The sequence below is a fragment of the Thermobia domestica genome, chromosome 8 (assembly GCF_964235325.1).
Source record: "Thermobia domestica chromosome 8, izTheDome1.hap1.1, whole genome shotgun sequence".
In the NCBI taxonomy this organism is placed as follows: domain Eukaryota; kingdom Metazoa; phylum Arthropoda; class Insecta; order Zygentoma; family Lepismatidae; genus Thermobia; species Thermobia domestica.
The window spans coordinates 224719207-224736400 of record NC_137461.1 but is presented as its reverse complement, the minus strand read 5'-3'; the positions used below and the strand labels follow the sequence as shown (position 1 = coordinate 224736400).

Here is a 17194-nt window from a genome sequence, read left to right as displayed (position 1 = left end):
AGTTATATACAGGGTGGACATAAAGTCTCTCCCTGATAATAGACATTAATAACAAGAAAACTAAGAATGATAGAAGCATGCGGTGTGCGGCAAATAATAGGAAAGTCCAAAAAGTTTTTACTTGCTTTCGAGAATTTCCACATGTTCTCCATTAGTTGCTTTCAAGACATTCATGCGATATTCAGTTTCCATCCATGTGTTACTCAACAAGTCCGGAGTCACTGTGTTTATTGCGACCCTTATTCTGTTTAGTAATATCACGAACAGGTGTTGCGTAAACCCTGTCTTTAACATGGCCCCCCAAGAAGAAGCCAAGGAGGGTTATGTCTGGGGACCAGCTCTTTCCATTCATCGATTAGGAAAAGTTTAATCGAGAAATGAGAGAACCAGTGTAGAAGAGCCCCGTCCATACCATTCCTTTATGCTCTTAATATCTGGTAACTGCTGTCCATAATCTGTCCTGAATGTTCGTTGAACTGTGACGGGAGATTTTATTTCATGATACTACAACACATACTTCGCTTTCTGCTGTGCTGACACCCTTTTTAAACAATGACTGTCGTTCTGCGGTCAGCTGCAGTAAATGGCAGCGCAGACTGGCAAAATCTTGAAGTATCATACAAGCGATGTTTACAGATCGCATTCTTCTATCATTCTTTGTTTTCTTATTAATGTTTATCAGGGAGATACTTTATGTCCACCCTGTATATAAAACGATTATCCAACCTAAGCTGAAATCCAGATGCGTAGTCTGGACTAATATATGTAAAATAATAAAAAATCGCTTGTACAGAAAAGGTTTATTAGCTATATCATCATCTCAAATTATATCATCTTTACTATGACTATAACAGACACTCTCACCTTGAACTAGAATCATTCGAAACAAGAAGGCAATACAACAACACAATGTTCATTGAGAAATTAATTGGAAATAAAATAAACAGTCAGCTTATTTTGAGCAAAATATTATTTCGAATTCCAGCTCTCAGAACAAGAACAAGAAATCTATATATGTAAAGGAAAATAAATAATCACTTCTGGAAGTACTTATATAAGATTATATGATTTGATGCATAAGTAAAGAAATATAACAATTCACTGCTGCCAAATGCACTTAAATTGTTTCAGCAAGCCGTTTTTTCGTCAGTCATTCGCATCTTTCATGTGCCTAGTTGAAAAATAAGATCTAAATTCGTGTAAATGAAAACCCTTACTGCTTATGTCATTGTTATTTTAATGAAATACATTTTTCTTTCTTTATTCAGAATCCACATGTTCATCACCAGAAAACGGTTCAGCTTGGCTTAGTTAACGAGAAGATAAGTCATCTTGCTGCTGCGTCCATTCGATGTTCAGTTGCTACAGAATCTGGAAAGGTTGCCACGTGGATGGATGATACCTTAAGTCATGTTGCTGGGAAATTGGAACATCCAGCTCAGAGTTTTTCTGAATTTCAGCTTGATAAAATAGTTTCTCTTCATGTGTGCAGTTTGTACACCGTTGCAAGACTTGAAAGTGGTGCAGTTTATTGGTGGTATGTAATAATTTTGTTCTGATTTCACAAATTTGGCAAAATTGCGTTGACACGCAAAAGTTAAGATAGATTAATTTTGTAAAGCAGCATTAATTTACTACTGTGAAATGTTTATTTCATCAGTAGTTATTTTAGTAACTAATGATCGTGGTAATTACTAAGAATGAGTGAACTCAACTGAGAAAATTACTAAAACTGGATTTTTCTGTTGTAAAGAAATAAGTTCTTTTGTTCTCTTAGCATCTCTTTCCAAGGTTCCATAACACTGATTTCAGTTCTAATTGTCTCGAACAATTGCAGCTGAATATTACGTGGTGAAATAAAATTGTTGTTGTGGAGGAATATCGTGCAAAAACTCATATTCACAGTGTTATTGAATCTAACATATGAATGCATTAAACACATTAACAATACAAAATACATACATGTCTAGGAATTAAAGGATATGTTTTTCTTTGTATTCTTTTTTTTTCTTTCTTTCTTTCTTCGAAACTGAGAAATCATTGCACAAAATGTGATTTTGTGGATGCCAAAAAACGTCACGTCATACCTCTTAAAATGGTATAAATTGTAACCACGACACAAGTACCCTCTTCGACTGTTACGAATAATCAGCAGGTGGTACATGACAAGCTTCGGTAATGAAGTGCGACGTATTTTGTTGGTTAGGTACGTATAAAATGCATAAGAAACATAGATAAGACATCTGGACAACATATGAGTTGTTCGTGGAAAGTCGAATATGACTCGCAGTATAATTTCGCTGCTGCGAGCAAGATTCCATGAGGGCGTACCATAACTAACACGAAGACACCAGCATAAGGCATTAAATCTCTGACACTGTCCAACCAGCACTACATCTTCATTAGCTGGAGACTTTGCAACAGCCTCTGGGAGTGTTTGGATAAACTGTATCGATGGCTAGACGAGATGTCCCTTTTATGCAAGCTTGAGGCATTCCACTCACACTATGAAAGTATCAGGACAGCTTTACATTGATGTGTAACCCACCATGAGCGGACCCAAGAACAGTGGAGTGGAGTGCTCTTCATTGATGAGTCCTGGTTCAATCTAGATGATGATACTTGAGTCTATACATCCATGGAGACCAGGGACACGTTATATCCTTGACAGTTTTGTGGAATGAGAACGAACATTATAGCGGTTTTCCGCGGGATACTGTGAAAAGTGCGATCTATCGGGACGTTGTCTTTGCAACAATATGTATGATTCTTCCATGGTGCATATGGCCCTAGGTTTCGTCTAATAATATAAGCCCGCCCATACAGGGTGAAAATGGTGGAGGAATGTCTGGAATACGAGTATATCATGTATTTTGGAGTAGCTACTACGTTATCCGCAGTAAGCCGGTGTGTGTGTGGGGGGGGGGGGGTTAAGTAGAACCAACTATATTACATTATTCTGGTGGGTATGTTGTTTTTACATCTCAAGAATTGAAATTTTGATCCGAGATTTTGTTTTCGAACCCCGGTCGCAGCTTGAGGCATTCCACTCACACTATGACAGTATCAGGACAGCTGTACATTGATGCCTAACCCACCATGAGCGGACCCAAGAACAATGGAGTGGAGTGCTCTTCATTGATAAGTCCTGGTTCAATCTAAATTGATACTTGACGTCTATACATCCATGGAGACCAGGGACACGTTATATCCCTGACAGTTTTGTGGAATGAGAAAGTTTGTACCAGTTTGTACAGCGGTGGACACTTCTAAATGGTACACCTTAGCCGTAAATCTCCATATGGCTGTACCATTTAGAAGTGTCCACCGCTGTACAGTTTCTCAGGAAAGTTTAAGCCATTTATTTTCTCCTTTAGGTTATATGTCATATTAGTGGGACGTTACTCTTCATTTTCATTTCAGATGTTGAGAACTGCTTTTAAACATTTCGTGCAGCTCAAATTGGCAGTTCGGGGCCGCGGTGGCTCAGTGGTAGAGCGTTCACCTCTAGTGTTTGGGGTCTCGGGTTCAAACCCTGCTCCCGCCAAGTGAACTTTGTGGTGGACAAACACCGTGTGCGTGGGTTTTCTCGGGGTTCTTCCGTTTCCTCCCACTTTCTTCATTCCACCATTTCATTCATCTCTCATCATCACCGTCTCCTTTAGCCTAACCGGCATAAGCGTGGGACGTAAAATTCACAAATTTCATTTTCATTTTTCAAATTGGCAGTTGTTAATACTGAATGTAGTTACGTATATACATGCCATATAATGATATTATTATATTAATCTCTTACAGGGGAGTGCTGCCGTTTGCTCAGAGGAAACGTTTATGGGAGAAGTATCGTGCAAAATCAAGGAAACATAGACCTTCTTCTGTTAGTACCGAGATTGTTGCTGGAAGTCAAGTGTGTATGAAAAACTGTCCAATGTATCAACCTGGAGCTATCGGTGAGTATTGAGTAATGATTTGTTTGTTGATTTCAATAACGAGAATGAAGATACTAGACTTGTTTCCTTCCCTAGCAAATTACGTGGTATAAAGTTAATATTTTACGATCAAATAACTTAAATCGGAGATGTGAAATCTTATCGTCAGCATATGTACCCTGTCATCGAGTTACAGAGATCAGTAGATAATTACGAAGAAATCTTCCTCATAAATATTATTTTACTGCTGATGTTTTAAGGTGGACAGGTTAAAGAATTCTTTCATATCAAAAATATTAAGGTATTTTATATATTATGGGAATTCTCTGCGTATCATAAGAGTAAAATTAAGACCATGTCTTATAGTATTAACACATGTAAAGCAGTTTTTTAACATGTAGTATCAGAACCAGAGGAACGTAACTCCAAGAACGGAATTTTTGTTTGCTTGGATTATAAACATAATTCTGAAAGCCCCACTTGGTGTTATTTGAATGTTATTGAAGTTGACTTGTCTGTTATGCAATAGTGTGTTTACTATTTTACTAAAACATTTGGTTGAAAAAGAAATTACTTTTACCCCTCTCTCCTGTAAACCTACGAAAATGGAGTTACGTTCTTCTGATTCTCATACCACGATATAATGTAGTGTAACAATTTGTTTAAATGTTCAAACTATTTCCTTCCAACTGTTGATTTCCAGCGGAGAAAAAGGTCGTAGGTTATGTTGATGCTTTTTTTTTTTTTGTTTGTTTGTTTTTGTTTTCAACCAGGGAGTGTCAAATAAACATTCAGTTTCTTGCCAAAGTGTTAAATTTTCTCTACAGTGGGTCTAAAGATGTAGTTTTTGCACTATGACCTGATACATTCATTCTAATGTTAGGTGAACAGTATTCACTAATATATTCAGAACTTTTTTTGGGGCCGCGGTGGTTCAGTGGTAGAGCGTTCACCTCTGGTGCTTGGGGTCCCGGGTCCGATCCCAGCCCTCGCCAATTGAACTTTGTGGTGGACAAACACCGTGTGCATGGGTTTCCTCGGGGTTCTCCCGTTTCCTCCAACTTTCTTCATTCCACCATTTTCATTCATTAATCATCATCACCATCTCCTTTAGCCTAACCGGCATAACCGTAGGACGTAAAACTTAAAGATTTCATTTCATTTTTCAGTACCTTTTGAATGAAAACTCCATTATTATTATTATTATTATTATTATTATTATTATTATTATTATTATTATTATTATTATTATTATTATTATTATTATTTTGTGTCACCTAGATTTTTGTAAACATTTAATATTTTTTTCAGTATATATGAAAATAATTTGAGGTAAAACGCAGAGAACACATTTTTACACATTAATCACTTACTTCCACTAATTGCTTCTAAAAAGATAATCTTATATTAACCAGTTACGATTTCGAACACGAATCAGACGTTCTACAAGGTACACGGAAGAGTTGTTCTCGAAACGCTGTGGTCTTATACATCTTCAAGAAATAGTATACCTTAAGATCCTTTAGGGTTTGTCATCTTAAAATAATATCTTCCTCTTTTATCTTGGTTATTTATGGATGGTCTCGTAGGAAAAAAAAAATCAAACCTTCTTGTATATGTTGTATAAATATCCCCTACCTGATGTAGTGTTCTGTGAAAGGGCTTGTGTCTGATCATGTTTTCACAGTTTTTGGTAAGTAGGAAACGTGACTTACCGTATCTCTATTTCTACCTCAAAGGATATAGAATCTTTAAAAATTACACAAAAATAACATTTGTGATGAATGTATACCATATAGTATTTTTTTTTATATATATATACTTCTGCCTTGGATTTTTTTTTTTTCAACCACATTCCTATATTCTTGTGAAGTTTATTTTTACTTTTGGTGTGTGCATTAAGTTACTCGTACGCAATTGCAGGTTTCATTATATCTGGTGGTGTGCCTAAGGTTGGACAACTCCAAAATGCTGCTTGGAACTTTACGGACACTTGTCGATTTAAGTTATTACCGCAACCTCAGCCCACTGAACTAAAGAAACCTGAAGTAAAACCAGAACCCAGCAAGAGCAAGGAAACAGCTGATAGACTTGATATGCCACCGCCTCCCTCACCTGCTAGCAGCACATGCAGTGATACAGGAAGCATTACCAGTCCGGCTAGTCATAGTGAGTAGTTTAATTATTCTAATGATTAATTATTACGTCAAGATTTGTTATAATTTGTAAATAGATAATGTAATTCAATTGAAATATTCTTGTGTAGAAAATCTGCACTAGAATGATACTGGGCAATGCGCTCTTGGACTTCAAGAAAATGAGCCTCTTGAAAGAAAAATGTCAATAACAGGATAGTGTAATAGGAATTTTTGGAAACACAACATGAAAGTAAAACCAAGAACGCAACTAGGTGGAATTTCGTTTAACGTCTAATTTTTCATCTCTCGCGAAAGATAACAGGTAAGAGTTACTGAAAATTCGAATAAACAAATAAAAAACGTAGTACTCAGGTAAATATGGAATGAACTTTCAACACCTCCAGTGGCCCGCTTAATCCACAACTTGAAGATTATTAAACAACTATGATAAACTCTAGAACAGTAACTCCGGTGCAGATATCCTCCTCCATTGCTTACACAACTGAGTAGTTCATTTAATGTGGAAGTGTCCACTATACTGCACGAAATAATTCATGAACTGTATGCCTCAGTTGCAACAAATACAAATTGTACTACTAGATGAAGGTAGTCCAACCCATATTAATCAGGCAAGTTGTGTATTAAGATGTTCCTGTTATTTTGATAATTATCTTTATCTTACTGTACACTGTTGTTTGGAAGATTTCAATGGGAATTATTTGTCCCTTAAGTCACAGTTCAAACGAATGAATATGTGAACGTCAGTGAGAATCCAAGAATTCATTCATAATATTACATTCTATTAATAAGCACTGCGTCAGGGATTTTCATTTATCAAAATATATTTCCTTTTTTTAAATTGTACTTCATCACTAATGTGGAACAATATTAGGAAAGGAAAAAAAACTTTTTTTCTCTTTAGGAAGATTTTTGTTTTCTTCGTTTGAAACTTACTGCGTTAGTACATTGACTCATTATCAATTACGTTAATTTTTATAAGTAAAATAATTTTTATTTAAAAATTAGCGTTTGTGATGTATTACTACGTTAGTCTTCAAATACGTTGGTCTTGTTTCTCAGTATAAAATGTGTTAATTTGTGAAGGTTCATTAATTCATACTTGGAGTGATTGAGTAATAGTGTACACAATGTGAATTGAGATGTTTGGAAATTTTATTACAGCGAATTATTGGGTTATAAAAGTTCGTTAGTGACAATGTAAACATAAGATATGTCTGAGTGAATTCAACGTTATTTTAGGAACGTATATGGGTAGTTTGTAATCACTTGATTAGATTAGCTGGTTGCGTTTGGCTCCTGTATATTGACTATTTTTATGATCTTCTAAAAATATTTGCAGAGCGACAAAAGAGACCTGCTCCCAAGGGAGATGACACCGAGAAGAAAGATGAGGAAGAATGGCCTTTAAAAGATGTTATTTTTGTAGAAGATGTTAAAAACATTCCAATAGGTAGGTATATTCTCTTGAGAAATATTTTGAGAATTGTGCCGTTTCATTGGAAATTAGTTCTGGCTGTTTCTGAATACTTTGTATGTTGTAGAAAAGTAATGTATTCTTGTGTTCTTTATTACACATAATCTGCGTAAAAGTATTGCTTCGACATATTTTTGGAGAGTTAGTTTGCAGCACAGAAACAGTAGCTATTATTATTGTAGTTTTCGTTGAATATGTGTGATGTCTTACTGTTTGATGGTTTACGCGTACAGAGGACGATATACAACTTAAGTTATCTACCTGAATTAAATAATACATTTGATAATGCATTAACTCCACCCAAGACATTTTTCCATTTTTATTCGAAGGATGTAATCCCCTCAGAGTAGGTATTTTGTTCATTTAGCCAATCAGTTGGTGCTATCTTGAAGTATTTATCAGCAGAAGAACGATATCCATCCAATAGGTTTTCACGTTTTGAAGCGGGAAATAATCATAAGAAGCAATTTTTGGACTGTAGGCTAGATGATTTTGTTCTTAGAATCCTCATTCGCTAAGTGCAACCTCGGCTTATCCGATTTCGATACAAATGTGCATTATTACAAAGAAGCAGCACATTTACCGACAGTATATATCGGCCCGCAGTGTCCTCATTTGGTAGCTATGTAGAAGTGGACCTTAGAAGACGCGCAGACAAGAGCAAACTGAAAACTTTCGAACACACAGTTTTAATTGTGATGAAGAAAATATATAGATAAGACATAAGAGGGGGCAATTTGGAAAGTAACCTCAGTTTGGCTGTAAATAGCAGATCCTTTTTTAAAAAGTTATATCTGTAAAGTACAATTATCCTCTTATTTTTCAACACAGTCGCCATATAAATTTGGGCACGTGTCATAGTGTTTCATTAAGTTACGAATCTCTTCCGCATAAAACTGCCGCCTCAGAATTCAACCAAGTTGTCAGAGCATTTTAAAGATTGTTGTTTTCATCTAGTTCCTGCTCTAAGCCACTTCGTCATGTGAGTGAACAAATGAGAATCAGGAGGAGTCAAGTCCGGGCTGTACAGGGGATGAGCATACATCCCATTTGTATTGGCGCAAAGGATCTTGTGTTCGGCGAATACTGTGAAGGTAACTGTTGTCATGCAAGAACAGTACCCCAGATAAATTTAAGAATTGATTGTTGTACCATCTTCCGTGAATTCGACAAGGAACATTCCCAAAACCGGTGACCATAACCTTTCTCGCTGACTGCAACCATTTTGAGCACATTCAGTAACTCCAGGTGCAAGAAATTTGCATTATGGTTTATTATAATACAGTGAAACCTCTCTAAAGCGGACAGCCGTGGGGAATCAATAATTGTCCGCTATAGAGAGGTGTCCGCCGTAGAGAGGTTTTGATATTTTCTTACGTAAATTAGTAAAGAACGTAATATGCAATTAGTAACAATATTTTTGGATGAATCATGTATTCACGAATATTTCAAAATATTACTGTACCTGTGTTGTCCTCTGCTGTCCAATACTTTATGTTCGAGGCACAAGATGGAAATAAGATATTATAGTTCTCTGCACTTTACATTTACATTTTCAGTATGTCGCTTTAATTTGTGTGTTAATTGCAGCTCAGTAGTGTCTTTTTTGTGACAATATGCGTACCCGCGGGCAAAAACTACCGAACTTGTCTTCTGCTTGATTAGAGATTCCAGCAGGACAGTAGAATAACGTGTTATTCCAAACGGCGGGCAACTGTCAATCACTTTTGTGTCTAAAACAGCTTGGGTGGGAGTGGAATGCAAGCAAAGGGCATGAGAGTATTGTTAAACAGAGACTCTTCGTCTGGATTGCTGAGGAGACAAAATGTCACAATACTTTCTTGGTGACACATGTATGATTTACTAAAAATGTATTTTTACAATACTTTTCAACTTCTTTATAGAGAAAGTGTCCGTAATACGGAGGTAAATAATACCTATAAAGGACAGAAAAGACTGTCCGTGTCCGTACTAGAGAGTGTCCGCTTTAGAGAGGTTTGCCAATATGTTTTATCCTATTATAGTGTTTGGGGATTACAAAATATGTCCGTTACAGGAGGTGTCCGCTTTATAGAGGTGTCCGTTAGTAGAGGTTTCACTGTACCAGCAAATGCCGTTGTGTGTTACTGCCGGGAATATTTTGTACTCTTCGTTCTGCACCTTTCATGTAGAATTCGTGTGAACTCAGTCTTTCACGAAATTCAGGCGCTTCGTATGGGCATCTTAGTGTCCTATCCTTTTCTTTTATTCTAGGTCAACCATCTAAAAACGTTGGAATACGTGTTTAATACAAAATGTCATATCTCTGATCTTAGGTGATCCGTAGATATGAACATTATAATAATTGCATCCTTCATTCTCTTTTCTACGTCGAATTTCCTACATTAAATTCAATACTAACACACAATGTAATTTTCTTACGTAAAAGTGTTGATACATTTTTTAAAGGACGCTGTTTAACTAAAACATTTCTCCTAAGCATGCTCAAATATTCAGTATAATTGTTCTATCGATAATTGCTGTTTTTTTGAACATGTACTGCTACTTAATAAAGCGACAGATAATTAAAAATAATTAAAAATGTTAATTCAAATAATAAATTAAAAATGTTAATTCAAATAATACTATAAGAAGTCAAAGGAGTAATGGCTTGTAACGAGACTAGCATTGCATAACAATAAGTATAAAGAAGTATTGAAGATTCATTGTTTGAAACGTACTTTATGTATTGTTTTTGAAAGGTCGAGTGTTAAAAGTTGATGGAGCGTATGCAGCTGTCCGTTTTCCTGTACAAAAGGAGACGAGAGAAGGAAAAGATACGAATATAGATGATCCCATGGCTGTACTTCAAGACTGCCGATTGATGCGAAAGGATGAACTGCAGGTGGGTTGCCATTTGGTTCATTTTTATAAAATTAAGATATAGTAATATGCGCGTTCATATTTCAGGTTTTCTGTAGTTATTGCATTTACTTTAATATGCACTAATAATTCTGTGAATAACTCGGGTATTGTTGTTGTTCTTAATGTGGTGTTTTTTGGTCTTATTGGGAATTTACTTTTTGTGAGTTCTAAAACAGATGCCTTCTGTCGTGGTATTTTATGTCGATATCTATTATTATTAGAGAGTTTTACGCTTCGGTATTTTCAAGTAATATATTTAAATAAGGATTATCATTTTGCCTTGCAGGTAATAAAATCTGGCAGTACATCAAGAGTACCAGATTGTTTCCAGCGAACACCAAAGCGAGTGAACATTCCAGATGGTGGGCAGATCTTAGCTATTGCTGTTGATGGGCAAGGTAAATTCCTTCGTGTTCGTTAAACTTATTCCAGGTATTGGTTCAGTGCTCTTACGTGATCTGAGTATGAATGCAAGGTTAAAGCTGCAGATTCTGTTCTTGTGTGTCATACAAACTTAATTTGTGGTTCGTATTTTTTTTCTTAATTTATACTTGCAATGGACTTAACCTGTTTCGTCTATGGTATCATCTTGAACAAGTTCTAAGCACAAAAGACATTTTGGAATTTTAAAACTTGACTTCATAGATGGTAGTATTTATTTTTGCAGTAAATGGAACAGTCGTTATCCCGAAAGAATGAAATACTAATGCAACTGATTTGTAGAGCTCTCATATGATTTAACTATAAATACAAGTTTCAAGCAGCAGTAGAAAAGAGAAATATTTACCTGTTATTTACCCGGGTTTTATACCTTAAAATTTACATACGAATATATTTGTGAGTGGCCTTTGGAGCTGCTTTCGACGGCTCTAGATTGCGTATCTCTGTGTTACCAAGAATGCCTATCCAAAGATCCCTAAAATCTAATACCTGTGTACGCTCATGTCCAAAATTATTGTCGTATGTCTATAAGTATGTTGTTGTAGGAATATAATTTGATAACGAATTCGTCCGATATTTCTTATAATGTTAGTATGTGTATAATCGGCAAAGACATGTATGTGGCAAATTTCATGTCAAAAGAGCAGTAAATAAGAACAATAAAACGAAAGTGGAACTTTCTTATCCATTTAGCAACATTTTGTTGTACTCATTCTAATTTTCGTATTTATATTTTTTTTCCTGTGAAATTTACCACATATATACATTTCCCGATTATACACATAGTATCAGTATTAAAAGTACCCTGCAAAATCATTATCAAATTATGTTCTTACAAGAAGACAGATATGCGACAATCATTTTGGACATGAGTGTAATCTCTGGGCCATGGATAAACGACTATTTTTCCTGAAAGAGGAATAACTTTCCTCTACCCCCCTGTGGCTTAGCAACCGCAAAGTTCATTGGAGTTCACGAAGGCGTCAATGCTGCCAGATTTCTAAACTGAACTACCGAAGGTGTCATTTTTTAAAACGGACAGAATGATAAGAAAGAAAGAAAGAAAGGAAGAAAGAAAAAAAAACAACGAAGAGTGTAAATGCCTCTAAAAGGGTAAATATTCATTCTCAATTCCTGCAAGAGTCTTTAGTGCCCCCTTGAGTTTTATAGTTTTCCGGATTTTGCAAACCATAATAAAATAAAGCACATTCTTGTAATTTGAACATGATTTTTTTGAAATTTATATATAAAGAGGGGGGGGGGGGGAAGAAAGACAGTTTGACTTATTTCCTCTTCATTCATAAATGAGCAATAACTCACACAAAGAAGTTAAAGTTAAAACAGTTTTTTTTCTATTGTTTTGAAAATTGAAGAAACGAATAGAAAAAAGGAAAAAAAAAATCTTAGCTTAAAATGCTTTCTCAATAAACTTCGTTCCTTATAGAAAGATTTAATTTATTGTTTGGGGGCGCGGTGGCTCAGTGGTAGAGCGTTCACCTCCAGTGCTTGGGGTCCCTGGTTCGATCCCAGCTCGCGCTGTGTGGACTTTGTGGTGGAGAAACACCGTGCTCGTGAGTTTTCTCGGGGTTCTCCCGTTTCCTCCTACTTTCTTCATTTTACCATTTCATTCATTTCTCATCACCGTCTCCTTTAGCCTAACCGGCATAACCGTGGGACGTAAAACTCAAAGATTTCATTTCATTTTCAATTTATTGTTTATAGCCAACAATAGTTCACTGGCGCAAATCCCGGAGGTATAAGGGGGACATGTCCCCCAATCTTGGAACTGGAGGGTATTATTATTATTATTATTATTATTTAGAAATGTGATGATTCGTGAAGACATTCGAGACTATGAATTTCCTTATTCCATCAGAAATTACGTCGTCTGTTACATAATATAGGGTTTTCGTATAAATCAGTGCCAGAAAAAGCGCGAAATGTGAGTGCAATGAAGTTATTACTTAGAGATATCGTTATCTCGAAGAAATTAAAGCTTACCGTTCCGCGGGATACTGTGACGTATACCTAGACGAAACTTGGTACGATAGCAACACGTGCCAAATCAAAATTGGTCCGACGACTCTTGACAATTGCACAATTGCAACTTCGGACAAAAAAGGGAAAGGACCGCACTTTGGTGGCCGATTTGCGTTTGTGGATAGTTCGTTATTTATAACTCACAAGAAAATGTCTGATGCTCCTCCTGTCGATTATCATAGAACAATAAACGCAAAAATTTTCGAGCATTGCTTTGAAAACTCCATACTAAAACGCTTAGAGGAGGTATCTTCTACATATTTGTATAATGCCCCTTCCCGTAGTCGTGTAATTAATCCGAAGCCTAATACTTCGTAGAGAAAAGAAACTATTCTTAATTATATGCGAATCTACAATAGTGCCATATCCAGTCCGATCCCGATAATACCTGTTCCCCAAATTATTGATGAACAACTACCTGCGATCAGGACTTAGATCAGGAAAAAGGTACGCAATTAGACGAACTGGCAGCATCATATGGGCATGTTTTAAGATTACCTTCATATCATTGCGTACTTAACCCAATTGAAATGGTGTGGTCACAATTAAAACAAACGGTAGCATCCCAAAAGATGAAAGACGAACCCTTACTAAAACTGGTGTCTTTATTAAATAGTGCATTCAACAGAATTAGAGTTGACAATTGGAGAAATTACATAAGACACGTGGAGGATATTGAAGACAGTTACAGAAATCTTCAGTCAACTCAAGTAGAGTTTTAGTGGAAATAACAGATTCGTCAACAGACGATTCTGACAGATCAGGAGTAGCACTTTTCCAGGGAAGACAGTACTCCATAGTTTTTAATATTCTCTTATTTTCGTAGATCATGCACCTTATAAAATTTGTGGTTGGTTACTGTTCAATTAAATTTTTTTCTTCAAAATATTTGTATTCACGAATGGGCGAACATATAATTGCATGTTTTTACAGAATTTCCTATTTAAAAAGAATTTCCCTATTTATTTTTGCGTTAATTAAAATATTGATATATTTTATTGCAAGTTTTTACTTTGTAATATGATAACGCTTGCTCTTGTAGAAGGATTCACATACAGTTAGAGTAATACGTGGCAGTTTTTTTTTTTTCTTTTATTACCACTGGTAGTACAATATATTTATTTTATCCTTTATGATTCATTACCCGAAGACCGAAAATAACATAGAAGCAAAGTTATCTGATATACAACCAACAAGGAAGTGAAAGTAGTCGAAGACGAACTAACCCTAGCTACAGATCTGATTTCGATATGAACATTGGTTAAGAAACCTGGGCGATATGTATCTTTAATTAATGCTAATTATTTAACACCTATCCCAATATAGCATTTAAATTTCTTATTGCTAAATGTAAAAATTTACCAAGATTACTTTTAAAAGTCAAGAATATAAAATTACTGAACAAGATGAATTTTTTATTTTATTTTTTTTATTTTATCTTATTATTTTTTATTTTTTTGAGATGAGGTGAAAAAGAATTCTTTGAGAATAGAGACAGAACTTCTTCAAACTTAACAAGACGTCTCTTCTCATGGACAACACTATAGTCAAGATCGAGTTAAATCGTTTCCGCGCGTCCAATCGGGATAATATACAATAAATCTAAACAACATTTCTTCAATATCGCCTATTTATTGGCTTCAATGATGAGAACCATAAACCCAGCCCAAGCCACTAACCTTAGGTTGCGTTTTCATGTAAGACATTTGCAAGCAACTGAATTATTTTGGTTTCAATACAATAGTAAAATATTTACATACAAGTCATCATTTTCACAATAGCCTGTTTTAAATTTTATTTTAAGTTTAGTTTACTAACGGCTTTATCAACCAAGTGCTAATCAAAGTGCAATTTTCTGATATTTTGCACTAATGTTTGTTTTTAATTATCTGGGACTTTTTCTTCAATAAAACTAAAATTATAGGTATAATATTATAGAAAATGACTCTACTTCCCCTTCTCTGCAACGGAATTTTTAAAATAAAATAACTTCAAGGATTCGTGAGATACTCTATTCGTAGCAAAAGCTATTTGAACCCTCTTTTACTCCCCTATAAGACATACTTCTAAACAATCTGTTCTTAGTCCTTGATTTTGTGACAAAGGAACATACATACAAATTCATGTTTCTATCCATAACAGTTTAACTTACTTATTGATGATAAATCATTTTAATCTTTTTTATATAATAGTGTATGTCTTTTTTTTTAAAGAAAAAAGAATGATTCGTATTGAGTTTTGATATTTTCGCCCGATTTGAATTATGTTGTAGGCAATGGATCACATAACATTTTTCTTATAATTTTTTTTTATTACACAGTTCACGCGTCAATACGTTTCTACTACGGCTTTCCCTAGAAGAAAAGAACATATGGTGTCCAGACATTTTCAAGAAAAAAAAAATGTTACAACCTTGTCCTCCAGCACGTGCGGAAAAGACTTGTGGTCTCTTGTGGTTATACTTGCGGAAGGGGCTCTTTCTTACGAAGGGTATGAGTAAGGGCCGTTTATCGGTGGCCGCGACTTTACATCGTTGATTAAAAGACACATCTTTACCTTTTAAAGCCCGCCTAATTTCATGTGGAAATTAATAACCCTGTTAAAAGAAATGAATGTATGGAGCTGGAAACGGAGACAGGCAGAAAAATTGCATGTGAATTCTTCTCTAATGACAGTCATAAATCGTTAAGTGTTTCGTGCCACTAGCTTGTAGACGGGTACAAATCCATTCTTGCATGTAATTTCATCACAGTAGGACGCCATTGGTTTTTAACATTGATGTACATAATAACTTGGATGCCACTTTTGGAAATTATATATTGACCAAAGTGGATCTCTAGGTCATCAATTGACTCAGCTTTGTCTATTCTGAAGAGCCGTTTACTCCTGAGGACCTCGTTATTAGAGTTTGTTTTCCCTGAAGCTGTTCGAGAAGTAGCTGGCTACTTCGAAAGTGTAGGCAATCATTTGTCAGTGCTACGAAGTGTGCATTACTGTTGTTAATTGATAGCTTCTTTCAGTACTCATTGTAGGATGAAGTATATATTATTTTGTTATACAGTATTTTACTTCAGTTGCATGCTTATACATTTTTTTGTGAAGCTTTACGGAGATGAACGTGATCATGAAATTTTGTTTTCTTTTGCGTATGCTTCGAAAACCGTTATAGTTTTTCGAAACGTCAGTAAAATTTTTATAAAGCTAAAGAAAATTCGAATTAAATACCAAAAAGTGTTTTCACTTGATTCATATTACAAGAAATGTTTCAGTGTACTCGAACAGAACGTAAGTTTGTTCTATGAATCAGAACCATGCCAGTTTCTTTTGTTCCTTTCCGGTTCCGTCGATTTTTCAGTTTATGTCAAATAATTATTATATAATGCTTATTTTGTGTCTTGGTTTTCAGCCTAAGTAATAGAATAATTGAAACGTTTATTATATTAATTTGTCGTTACGTTCCAGGTTATTGACAAATTCAAACACGTAAGAACACCCATTATTTTGTATACAAGGTAGTGATTCCTAATAAGGTAAAGTTTAGTTGAAGTTATCTTAAGCTGTTAGATATTAGTAGAAAGCACTTCAATAATAATCAGTACATTTTTTTTCTTTTTTTTTTTTTTTTTTTTTTTTTTTTTTTTTTTTTTTTCAGGTATAAATGCAATAGTAAAGACAGGAGGCAAATTAAGTTACATAGTGTACAACTTAAGTTCAGGAAGACCAGAGCAGGACAGTCCCTTTCCCTCGGATACCAACTCATTTTTAGGATTAGATGTTCACAATATTAGTCTTACGAATGCAGGGGAGGTAAGCATATACTTTATTATTTTAATGTAGAAATGTAATGATTTCATTTGAAGGTAGTAACTTATTAGCAGCAATGGTAAAATAGCTTGAATTCAATAAAATTCTTTCACATAAAATTTTCTTCACTAAAAATTTAAGAGAACCTTTGTTTGGATGAGACTAAAGGGTTTCTGGTGTTTAAAAGAGCAAACTAGTGTAGTATGATTACCTGTAAAACAGTGTTTTATACGAGCACTATTAAATTTATAAATATTCCGAATAAATTGAGTCAGTAATATACCAATCGAGTGCTCCATACAGGTAAAAATACACTCTACAAGAAAATTTGGAGTCCAAAGTTGTACATAGTTGGTAGGGAGGTACATTCATGGAGATGCAATTTCCTTGCTGCTTGTTCTTAGAACCAGGCTGCTTGTAATTATGAAATTTAATTTAATGAA

The 17194-nt window shown here is 35.0% G+C and overlaps 1 protein-coding gene across 3 annotated transcripts in view; it reads left to right on the top strand.

The window, feature by feature from the left end:
• Positions 1 to 17194, top strand: part of hyd (E3 ubiquitin-protein ligase hyd) — a 168152-nt gene that overhangs the window by 48646 nt on the left and 102312 nt on the right. For all 3 annotated transcript variants that reach the window (XM_081769459.1, XM_081769460.1, XM_081769457.1), the window contains exons 7-13: positions 1269 to 1537; positions 3799 to 3950; positions 5853 to 6098; positions 7428 to 7538; positions 10304 to 10446; positions 10753 to 10864; positions 16600 to 16754. In XM_081769459.1, the coding sequence (XP_081625585.1) occupies positions 1269 to 1537; positions 3799 to 3950; positions 5853 to 6098; positions 7428 to 7538; positions 10304 to 10446; positions 10753 to 10864; positions 16600 to 16754 (1188 nt within the window). The remainder of the gene's footprint in view (positions 1 to 1268; positions 1538 to 3798; positions 3951 to 5852; positions 6099 to 7427; positions 7539 to 10303; positions 10447 to 10752; positions 10865 to 16599; positions 16755 to 17194) is intronic.